The sequence below is a fragment of the Dysidea avara genome, chromosome 13 (genome assembly GCF_963678975.1).
Source record: "Dysidea avara chromosome 13, odDysAvar1.4, whole genome shotgun sequence".
Lineage (NCBI taxonomy): Eukaryota > Metazoa > Porifera > Demospongiae > Dictyoceratida > Dysideidae > Dysidea > Dysidea avara.
In genome coordinates, this window is record NC_089284.1 from 2,448,307 (window position 1) to 2,459,591 (window position 11,285).

Sequence of the window (11,285 nt, forward strand, 5' to 3'; positions counted from 1 at the left end):
TTCCAAAGTATTTCATATTTATTGTTTATTTCACATTGTATTCACAATAATTTACTACTTTAACAGACGGAGATTGTTACGTATTTACAGCTGCGTAAGATGTACATAGTTACTGAAAAATGAAAATAGAGCAGAAATGCTATAAAGGTAACTGAGCTTTACAGTTCGTGTTGGCAGTGTATTAGCTACGTACATTTAAAAAACAAGACGATGGACAAAAAAACATATCTCCACTCAGTTGGATTGCTTCTTAAATCTCAGCTGAAAGGAAAGAATGATAATTTGGAGTGTGCTATAAATACCAGCCTTCTTACCTCTTAGAATCACGTAAAGAATTTCTACGCTTTAGCTTAAACTCCTTCATAAATTCTGGCACCTCTTTGTTGGCTGTACTGACATTCTTTCTTCTGCTACTTGGTGAAGATGTAGTGGTAGTAGTAATAGTAGTAGCACTAGCTCCTTGTCCTGTTCGGGTTGATAGCATGCTACGATAGTTAGGTTTGTCTGATGACGTCTGCTTGTCTATTTTCACTGCAGCGGATTGCTACAAGGAAATAAATAAATAAATCACATGATAATAGCACTCTACTGTAGTATGGTAAACATGATACTGTACACACAACAGTTATATGTACCTCTTTAGTGTCATCAGTAGGCGAGGGTGTGCGTTTTTGTTTTCTCTTTTCTAACAATTTTCGTTTCCACTCAGGAATGCTGTCTGGAGTGGGACTTGTGACTGAAGCCTCACGGCTTGTCCTTTCCACTGACAGCTTCTCTGTCTTCTTCTGCTGTGCTAAATCTTTCTTCCATTTGGGAACAGAGTCCTCTGAAGAGGTACTAGCAGTCCTTGAAGTGGTAATGACTTTAGAAGAAACAGCAACAGTCTTTTTGTCTTTACTTGCAGTAGTTGTTTTCACTGGGCTTGCTTCAGCTTCCTTGGCGGGACTCTTCTCCTTATCCTGGTCCCCTGAGGGTCGTCTAACATCTTGTCGAACTGAGCTAATGGTTACCTCTACTGAGGGCTTCTTCTTCAATTCTGGCTTTGAAGAGGATGTGCTGGGTTTAGTTGTAGCACTTGGAGACTTCAAATCTTCTAACTTTGGTTTGGGGGAAAGTGGTGGCTTGTCTTGTAAAGGACTTGGTGACTTACTCTTTTTGTCTCGCACTTCTTTGGGTTTTTGTTCCTCTTCATCCTTTTCTTTCTGCTCTTCTTTTTTATTGTCCACTTTCTCATCATCTGTTTTCTTTTTGTCATTATCAACCATTTTATTATCATTCGTGGTGGTCTCTTTAGCATCCCTTAATCTCTCTCTACGACTAACATAAGATGTAGTGGTGGTAGTCTCTTTGGAGGATGACAATGGTGGCTTCTTCAGGTCAGTAGTATGCTGTCTCCTCTCCTTCAGTTTCTTCTTCCACTCTGGAATATCTTCTTCTATGGGAGCCTTCTTTGCTACACTGCTGGTTGCAACTGTTGATTTCTTCAACTTGATATCAGCAAGTGGTTTGGATGATTCAGTTGAAGCACTCCTTTTTGGGCTATCTTTTACTCCCATTTGCTTCTTTTCTTTTTCCTTTTCTTTCTCCTGTAAGCGACGCTCTTTACGCCGCTGTGCTTCCAACAACCATGCTGGTTTGTCTTCAGTTGGTGGCTTTTTGTCTTCCCTAGATGGTGTGTTCTTTTTCTTATCAACAGCAGCTTTAGCCAACTCTGCACTGTTCTCACGGTGAATTCCAGATGACTTTGGTTTTATTGGCTCATCTTGTTCTTCGTCTATAGTTGATTCCTTGGGTGGGAATTCCTCCAATGCAACCTCACTAGTGCTGTCAATCTTTTTGTCACTCAATGGATCAGCAGTAGTGTCTTCAATACTGACTGGCTCATTTGAGGATACATCTGGTATCATAACAAAGTCATCAATACTGAAAGAGCTCTTTTCTTTTGTCTCCTTGTCCAGAGTAGACACAATTTCTGAGTCATCAAATAACAGTTCGTCATCAAACAATGATGATCTTTCTTTCCTTTTCTCAACATCTACCAGCAAATAACCACCAGATACTGCTGATTCCTTCATCACAGAGTCTTCATCTGGCTTCTGGTCAATTTGGAACAACTCTTCCTCAGACTTGGACCTCTTGCCTTCAAAGATAGATGTTGACCTCTGCACTTGTGCTTCATCATCAAACAGTGGTGAGCCAGGTGATGTTGGTTTCTTAAACAGTTCAGGAGATGGAGATTCCTCTTTGGTCTCCTCTGGCTTTGCAGCTTTTTCTTCAACTACAACCTCCTTGTCTTCTTCAACAGGCTCCTTGTCTTCTTCAACAGGCTCCTTGTCTTCTTCAACAGGCTCCTTGTCTTCTTCAACAGGCTCCTTGTCCTCCTCAACAACTTTCTTCTCTTCCTCCTCAAAACTTTTCTTATCTTCATTTTCTATAGAAGGCGATGGGGTTGATGGTGACTTAGGTTTGCCAAACAATGGGGACTCATCTTCATCAGCTAAAGGAGAAATAGGCTTCACTTCTTTTGCCTTCTTTTCAGCTAACACTGTACTTGGTGACTTGCTGAGATCCAAGATTTCTAGGCTTGCATCTTTCTTTTGTGACTTCTTTGTAGTTCCAAACAGTTCATCATCCTCGTCGGACTCTTGGTCAAACAGTGATCCACTCCTCTGTACTCTTGTGGTTGGTTCCTCACTGGCAAACAATTCATCATACACTGTTTTCTTGGCAGTGATGGTTGCAGCAGTAGTGCTATCTTTCTTTATATCAACGTCTCCAAACAGTTTGTCATCTTCATCAATCTCTTCAAATAATGGTTTATCATTTTTAGCAGTAGCAGCTACCTCATAGTCATCAAATAAATTCTTTTTATCTTCAGTGGTCTTATCAGTTTCCATTGCTTCTGTCTCCTTGCCCTTTGCAGTGGTGGAAGCTACTTCATAATCATCAAATAAAGACTTCTTTTTGTCCTCTTTAGTGTCACTAGTCTTATCAACCTCCAGTACTTCTTCTGTGGACTTCTCTTCCTCCCATAAAGAAGCTTTTTTCATTGTTGTGCTGTCTTCTTCAGAAGATGTCTTCTTACTAGCATCTTCTTTTACTTTGGTCTCCTTCTCCTCTTCCTTTTTAGCTTGAGAGCTACGAGCATTTTGTTCATAGCTGGTAAGCCTGTCAGCAATGCCCGACCGTTTTGAATAAGAGCTTTTGGGTGGGGCAGTCTCCACTGGTTTCTGTCTCTCGAAGAATGCCTTTCCTGCTAAAACACGTGATGGGCTCTTTAGATCATCAGAACTAGATGTGTTACGATCTCGCATGTTCGGTTTTGCAGCAGTTATTTCAGGTTTCTTGTGAGGTGTTGGTTTGTTAGATGGTTTGGTACTTCCTATGCTATCATCCCCAGAAGCCTTAGCATTGGCTGCAGCATCCTCTTGTGAGTACTTCTCAAAGATTGCATCGATATCAGCTGAACCTAACAAGACAGATCGATGGCCAAACAGTGGAGGAGGATCCTTGTACAAGGAGCTGTCCCTTTCACCTGGTGTCTTCTCTCTGGTTGGTGGAGTAGCTCCCCCTTTGTGTGGGGTAGAGGTTTTCTGAATACTGGAGTTACCGTGTGTGGATGGCCCAAACGATTTGCTGGGGGAAGCAATGGTTCCACTGCTGCTAACTTCAGAAATATCCTCAGATAAGATGCTATCTTCCTCTCCTGTAGTTGATGAAGAAGCAATGGCTGGCTTTGCTCTGACTGGTGGCTTTTTGTTACCACCACCGCCAATTTTCAGTCCAAACTTTTTGCTGACCTTTGGAGAGCCTTTGATTGAGTCGTCATCTGAGCCTTTCCGCTCATTGAAACTTCTGCGTCGGAACAGAAAGCCACCAGTTTTTTCTTCCTTTTCATCTGTGCTTGGTTTAGTAGGAGTTTTAGGCTTCGGTTTAGTGACCGGTGGCAGTTTTGGTGAATCACCATCAGCATGCCTTGATTTGCCAAAACTACGACGTGGACCATGCTTCAGTGCACGAGCCAAGCCAGCCAATGGATTGCTAGACTGCTCCTTCAACTTGGCAATAATCTATGTGATAACATAACAACATACATAATCCACTCTGCATACAAAACACACAACACCATCACTAGTTACAATAGATCACCCACAAAGAATCAGCTTAACACAACACTGAACATGTAAAACATAACCGAACAATCACAAGCCAACTACATAAACACATATCCATTACTATAAGCCTAACAGCCCATTCATCTCATTAGGTGACCGTTGACAATACAACATGTTTTGAATTTCTTAACAAAAGGTAACAATGTAACAACAGCTAGCTTACTTGTCTTTGCCGTTCATCTGGTGACAGTGCCAGGATCTGCTCTTCAGCATCTAGAGTAGCAGTACCACTGGACAACTGATAACCACCATAACCTGATAGGGAAGAACAATACATTACTGATTGATTCTCAAAAACATGTAGTGGTCTGGAATATATATATATATATATAAATATATATAAATATAGTGGGACACAACCCTCTAAATGATAGGAAGAATAACTATACACCTCTGTTTCAGACACCTTAGGATCATTTACTAGTGTAAATACAAGATAAGTGTCCTGATTCCAGGGGTATACATCTATCGTATACAATAGTGGAACCTGTCTAAGCTGGTCACTAAATTTCTTGCCCTAAATGGGCAGGTAACTGCTTTAAACAGGTAACAAAATTCTCTCTATACAGGTCACCATAATACAAAGTCATCAAGGTGTCAACATGTTAGGGTGTTTTCACTGCTGCAGTCCTACAATTCAAGTGCTTTCTGTACAGACTTATAGAAGGTCCAGCTACACACTAAAAATAGTCAATTTTCCTGGCTGACAAGAAATAAGAACAATACGGTAGTCAACCCCCTAAAATGTTTTGCATTCCACCATCTGCAGCAAATTTACACTAGAATAATGGCAATAGCCAAATAACTGACAAACAATATACTGTGTAGAGGAAAACTTTGGCAAATTTAAGCTAAATGTTTAGCTATAAAGATGCTAATCTCAGGCGCTACGACTAATTGGTGAGTTAAACTTCAGTGAATTTGTAGAAATCGCTAAATTCGCCATAGTTCTCCCCCACCAAAGTTTCCCTCTATACGGTAGTGGCACCTTTTCAACAAATACTAAATTTCTTTTATAAAATACTGACTGCTGAAATTCCTATCAGTAGTTGTACTACTATTAGCCTGTATATCATGAGCTAGTGAGCTATGAATCACTGAATTCAGTACTGTACATAAAAATAATTCCAGATTGAAATGAGATAAATAGGACATTTGTATATACAGTAGATCAGTGGCACAAGCACGTAAAAAATTCATATTTACAGATTCCAGACAGGCGAGCTTTCATAGCACTACACAACTGTACTAACAACTGCATGATAATATCTTTGCAGATTAGAATGAAAATTTGGTATATATACCTTAAATTGATATTTAATAAAAGATGGTGATGAAATTTTTGAAATTCCCACAGACATTAGGCAGAAGTGACAATTTATTTTTTTTTTTTTGCAAAAATTGACATTAACATTACACACACACACACACGCTTACTATTACTCCTATTTGTCCTAAGATGGCTCTCAGACTTGGAGACAGCCAGAGAAGGTCGACACTGAGTCACATTAGCTACTTTACCCGGTAACCTCCGCTGTTGGGCTCTTGCCAAAATGGCACGATCATATGCAGCATGTGAATCTAGCCGGCCACGTGATTCCTAGAATAACAAAAAGATAACAAAGAGGTTCAAGAGCTCCAAATCAAGAGAAAAAACATCTTGTAAAATCCATATAACTCACTTAGCACTACCTCTTTAATAAGGTAGCCGCATTATATACATGCAGTGGTAATATCCCAAACAGGTGTACTTCATGAACTCATTAATACAGCCACATCATTATAGTGGCCATGTCAAGTGAGTCCCCAGCACAAATAAGGTGTACTATATGATGAACGGCTCTCATAATGGAGGCTGTGTTATTGGGTAGCACTTTGTAGGAGGCCCCATTGATAGTGCTACATATATACACACTTCACTGAGTACTCAAGCAATAACAAAATACATCAGTTTAGCAAAGCTTATTCTGCCATATAATATATGTAGTTTACTTGTAGTACACAAAACTGGATTGGGAAGGACACACACACACACTCACTATATAAACATACTATATACACTGTGTACGTGCATAACTATATCATGACACACACGCACGCACACACAAGCCTACGAGGCAGCAGCTTAGATGGTAATCGAAAGGTTCAAGGTTCGATGCCCGATTATGCCATTGTTGTTTCCTTAAACTGTGCTCACAGTCTACCTAGCTGTTTAAACAGGGACCTGGTGGCCGGGTTTCAACTGGGCAAATGCAAACTGTCCATGTCTCACACAGCGGGCAAAGGTCCACTTTGAGACATGGTACAGCCTCTTGCAGGTTACTAGTCTAGGATTTGCCTACCCTGACTCTTAGCACCCAAGTAGCACACTGTTGGTTCATTGGGCAGGCGTGGTTGCACCAGCACAGTAGCACACACACATACACCAACATGGTCAATTTGTCAACTTACAACTTCATCTAGGTCAAAATCTGGATCAACAATCTGATGGAATTTCCGCAAGCTGTCCATGTTAAGAACAATCTCAGTAGGATCCTGTGAGAAAACAAACATCACATCACATAAATCAACTTTGGCAAAGATACTAAAGAAACGACCAATTCTAGATTTCCTGAATTTAGATTTCAGTAGTTATAATATTGCTACCATTAGCAATTTTAAGTACCTCACATGCACACCTGTGCTACTTTTAGCAGTAAGATCAGCTAGCTCAATGGTCTACAATTTCAATGCAGTAGCACTTAGCTTTTCGGATCCAAACAATATAAGAATGGTAAACCAGTTATGACTACAACGTATCATAGAAATAACAACTCAAATAGCTGTACAATAGACTGCGGATATATACACACTACATAACTATGCATCATTACACTGTCTGTGACAAATACACGATAAAAACAATGTTTACAATAACACAAGCTGTCTATTAAAAGCATCATTTCATGTATACATAGTTCCTAGTAGATACACTACCAAACAGAAGGCTTCGGAGACATCTAATATATCCACACTACAAATATCCTATCAAGGTATCATAATATAATGCTATCCTTGTCATACTATCCTCCAGCAGCTGAAAATTGGTCTGGCTTTACAGCTCTTTCCTAAAGAAGGTAGCACAATTAGAACTACCAAGACAGATAAATTAAGGGTGCTCGCGGCTATTTGAAGCCATACAACATGCATTTTTTGTATTGTTGCTAATACTCACATAATGTATAAAATGAATCCATATGCTACTTGCGTTGGAAGTGCTTCTCTTTCTCTTCAACACAAACCAAACAGAATTCTTCTAGCCTATACCATTTTATAACTATGCGTAGTTCTTTATGAAGCGCTTAAATCGAAACTAGTCCTCCATTTTTCGCAGTAGCGCACAGGAAACCACGTTGAACAAACTTCAGCTTATAACTCACAACTCTATGTTTAGTATTAGTACACAGCGTACATAGAACTTAAGTTAGTACTAAAAGTGTGCTACACCATTCAAAACCTCATGTTCTCGGTGCCGTAACTCATGAAGCCATAACGCTACGGACAAAATCTAAACATAGACCTCTGGAGAATTTATCAGCGAATCTCCCTACAAACTTTGAAGCCTTCACGGGTATCACTCAAAAACTAGTTTTATTTTTAGTAAACATGTGTAAAGATTGCGTGCGCCCAACGTTATTGATACAATAACCACACAAATTCCTATTGACCGCAATCACCAACTTTTCAAAATAACATGTCATAAACGCTGTTCTAAACACAAAAAGCTCTGTTTTCTCTTCTTCACACACAGGAACAGCTTCTTGCTCCGCCTGGAGTCTCCAAGTCGCTCTTGGATAGGTTACGCTAGGCACGCCATCATCATCAGCTTGTAACGCCTTGTGATTCCAGCTGGTAACATTGTCCCCTACATAAGCAGCTTACAATTACAATACTAACTACCAGCATACCCTATCACTCGAGAAAACAAGGCACGAACGCATGTTGCCTACAAGCGAAAAGTGCGTTCACACTTGTTGCCTTAAATAACACTTACTTTTAAATTAATTCATAACTGTTGATCCATAAGACAATCATTTGCTAACACTTCAGTGACGATTCTAAAGCGAAATAACATGCTATTCTTCGAGCTATTCTTCCTCGTGTTCTCTGGTGCAAAACATGTCCACTTAACACGGATACTACAAGTATGCGTAGTAATGCCAATTATGATGTAATAGCCGCATGTGGTTTCTGGGCTGGCACTTAAACGGCTTCAAATATCAGCGAGCACCCTTAATCTGTCTGAGTAATCGTGGCTTAAAATATTGTTAAGATTGCTTTGACAGGCAGGCTGGAAAAAAGAGAGGGTTATTTTGCTGACCACAATTAATTCCACTTGCTCAACTGATATCAACACAGCCTACACCACCCTAGTTACCATAGTAACTGTTGGATGAATACTTATGAGTTCAAAGTAACCTCTAGGGTTACCTAAAACATATCAAGTTACATGACAACAAACTCCTGTTTCACAAACACTAAGTGAATTACAAATAAAACACCCATTTTGGTAAACACTAAAACTTTATCCATATTTGTAAATACACAGCATACATTCAGGCAAATTATAAGTAATTACTTACAGGTCCTCTGTCATTGTCACTGTCATCACTGTCACCATGGGTTGTCACTGAAACCTTTACATCCTAACAAGTAGACAGGCCAGATTGAGACATCATACTGAAAATGTATTAACGGTCTTACCATTGGTTTGTTTTCTTTGTCCAACTCTTCTGCACTACCAAATTTCTGAGCAAGCTTTAGAGGATAAGAAAGTATAGCATTATAGGAACACACACCATGCACACAAACATGAAGACTCAAAATATGAGCATGTCTTTGAAGCGAGTAATGACTTTCATTTATGGTGAGAAGCCACCTAACAATCAATACAACCAAACCCATTTTCCCCTTTCATCAAATTAGACGCACAATCAAAATACTATCAGTATCCTAAAATGCTATAAGCAGTTTCATCACCCACTCACAAATGCCAATGTCCTAATTACAATCTGTAGTTATCAACAAGCCATCATTAAAGTCTCCCACAAGGCTCAGTCAACCATGTCATTCCACATCAGACAAAGGAACACAAATTGACTAAGTTTAAGTTCTGGTTGTTAACTAACTTGAAGCAACATGGACAACCAATTGGAGTGCTAGACACTGCAATTAAACTATCCCTGATGTCACACCAGGCTTCCTGCTTGCGTTTGCCTTAATTAAATCATTAATAAATTACATTAAATTAGGTCACATGTAAATAGCATTGTGTCATGCAGTAAACTGCAACGCGGCTCTTACCCTAGCTACTTTAGGGCCGTCAATTTCTTCCTGTTGCTGATGCGCCCGTCTCTTCACCTATTAATGGACATATGAATATCGTAAATACGACTAGCTCGTTATCAGCTGATTATGTATGTGCATTTTTTATGAGCACAGGCATACACAATCGCTTATCTATCCGTCACTTTACGTTAAGATAATATAGCAATTGACTTACGGTGGGTAGTTAGATACTAAGTTATTGAAGTGCGTTAGACCCCCAAAGAAGGTTACTCTCTAATTCATGCGCATTGACACTGAAGTAACAACAGTGAAACTTACTGCACGATCAGTCTCCATTGTCAATAAAGTTCAACGCGTCGCAAGATCACAAGCATACGCCCTGATAACAGACTATGCTGCCACTCGCTTGAACAACTTCAACTACACACAACGAAAGCGAACCCAAGTCCGGATCACGTGTCACCTATCAAATGGCGAACAAGCGTCTGGTCTACGTTGGCGGCTTATCGGAAGAAGTGGACGAGAAAGTTCTCCATGCCGCCTTTATACCATTCGGTGATATTACAGACATCCAGATACCCCTAGACTACAGTACCCAGAAACATAGAGGGTTTGCTTTCGTTGAGTTCGAGTTGTCTGAAGATGCCGCAGCTGCAATTGATAACATGAACGAGTCTGAATTGTTTGGTCGCACCATTCGAGTCAACATTGCTAAACCAATGAAACTGAAGGAGGGTAGCGCTAAGGCAGTGTGGAGTGAAGATGCTTGGTTGAAGAAATATGCTGGTGTTAGTACAGAGCAGAGTGGTGATAATTCGGCTAGTGGTTTAGCTGATGAGAACAACACTGAGACTGATGAAGGTAGTGGGGAGCCTGCACCTAAGAGACGTAAAGGCAATCCAAAAGTGTACCTGGATATAAAAATTGGTGATCAAACGGCTGGGAGAATTGTGATTGAGCTACGTGCCGATGTTGTACCAATGACTGCTGAGAACTTTCGTTGTCTTTGCACTGGAGAGCAAGGTTTTGGTTACAAGGGATGTCTGTTTCATCGTATCATTCCACAGTTCATGTGTCAGGGTGGGGACTTCACAAACAACAATGGTACGGGTGGAAAATCTATTTACGGAAACAAATTTGAAGATGAAAACTTTGTTCTAAAACATACCAGTCCAGGTGTTCTGTCTATGGCAAATTCTGGACCAAACACAAATGGCTCACAGTTTTTCATATGCACAGAGAAAACAGATTGGCTCGATGGCAAGCATGTAGTATTTGGACACATCACAGATGGGATGGACATTGTCCGTAAAATGGAGAAAGTTGGCACACAAGCAGGCAAAATTAGCCGTCCAGTCTTAATCACAGACTGTGGAGAATTATGATAGTAGCCTTTTCTATTTGTAGTTTTTAAAATACATCACTTGATACTACAACTATGAATAATAGAAGTTTTGCAGGTATACCATAAATTGTACATATCAACTAAGTACCAGTCGTTCATGATAGCTACCACATATGTACTTTGCTTTCTTACCTTGCAACGAAATAAAGAGTTTGTAACGCTCTTCACCCAGTTCTTTCGCTTGCCAACAGAGATATCCGTGTCGGAATGAAATACTGCATGAGACATGCTTCACTGCTCGTAGTAAACCTCGCTGCCAAGCTTCTCGCTTCGCTCTTAGCACAAAGCAACTTTGCCTGAAATCAATATCGTATTTTCTAGCGGAATGGTCGCGGCTTCATTCAAATTATACCGCTCAGAGTTTACACAAGGCTTCG

At 40.1% G+C, this 11,285-nt stretch overlaps 2 protein-coding genes and 1 long non-coding RNA gene across 7 annotated transcripts; 1 reads left to right on the forward strand and 2 right to left on the reverse strand.

Annotated features, from left to right (window-relative positions):
• Window positions 1-10: 10 nt before the first annotated feature.
• LOC136242699 (enolase-phosphatase E1-like) lies at window positions 11-11,243 on the reverse strand. Of its 5 annotated transcripts, XM_066034150.1 has the most exons (11): window positions 11,041-11,243; window positions 9,519-9,575; window positions 8,919-8,972; window positions 8,798-8,860; window positions 6,627-6,710; window positions 5,613-5,775; window positions 4,339-4,430; window positions 2,348-4,070; window positions 636-2,305; window positions 315-544; window positions 11-261 (listed from the first exon to the last, which is right to left on the reverse strand). In XM_066034150.1, the coding sequence occupies exons 1-11, from the start codon at window positions 11,134-11,136 to the stop codon at window positions 258-260; spliced, it is 4,236 nt and encodes a 1,411-aa protein (XP_065890222.1). In that variant the 5' UTR covers window positions 11,137-11,243; the 3' UTR covers window positions 11-257. The 5 variants fall into 5 exon arrangements, with proteins under 5 accessions (XP_065890222.1, XP_065890221.1, XP_065890224.1 ...); XM_066034149.1 differs by having other exon boundaries at window positions 636-4,070; XM_066034152.1 differs by lacking the exon at window positions 11,041-11,243 and adding an exon at window positions 9,822-10,904 and having other exon boundaries at window positions 636-4,070.
• Window positions 7,801-8,791, reverse strand: LOC136242705 (uncharacterized). The gene is made up of 2 exons (XR_010694618.1): window positions 8,209-8,791; window positions 7,801-8,160 (listed from the first exon to the last, which is right to left on the reverse strand). It is a non-coding gene; the product is annotated as an uncharacterized lncRNA (long non-coding RNA).
• On the forward strand, window positions 9,809-10,980 carry LOC136242702 (peptidyl-prolyl cis-trans isomerase E-like). The gene has a single exon (XM_066034156.1). The coding sequence runs from the start codon at window positions 9,974-9,976 to the stop codon at window positions 10,886-10,888; it is 915 nt and encodes a 304-aa protein (XP_065890228.1). The 5' UTR covers window positions 9,809-9,973; the 3' UTR covers window positions 10,889-10,980.
• Window positions 11,244-11,285: the final 42 nt, after the last annotated feature.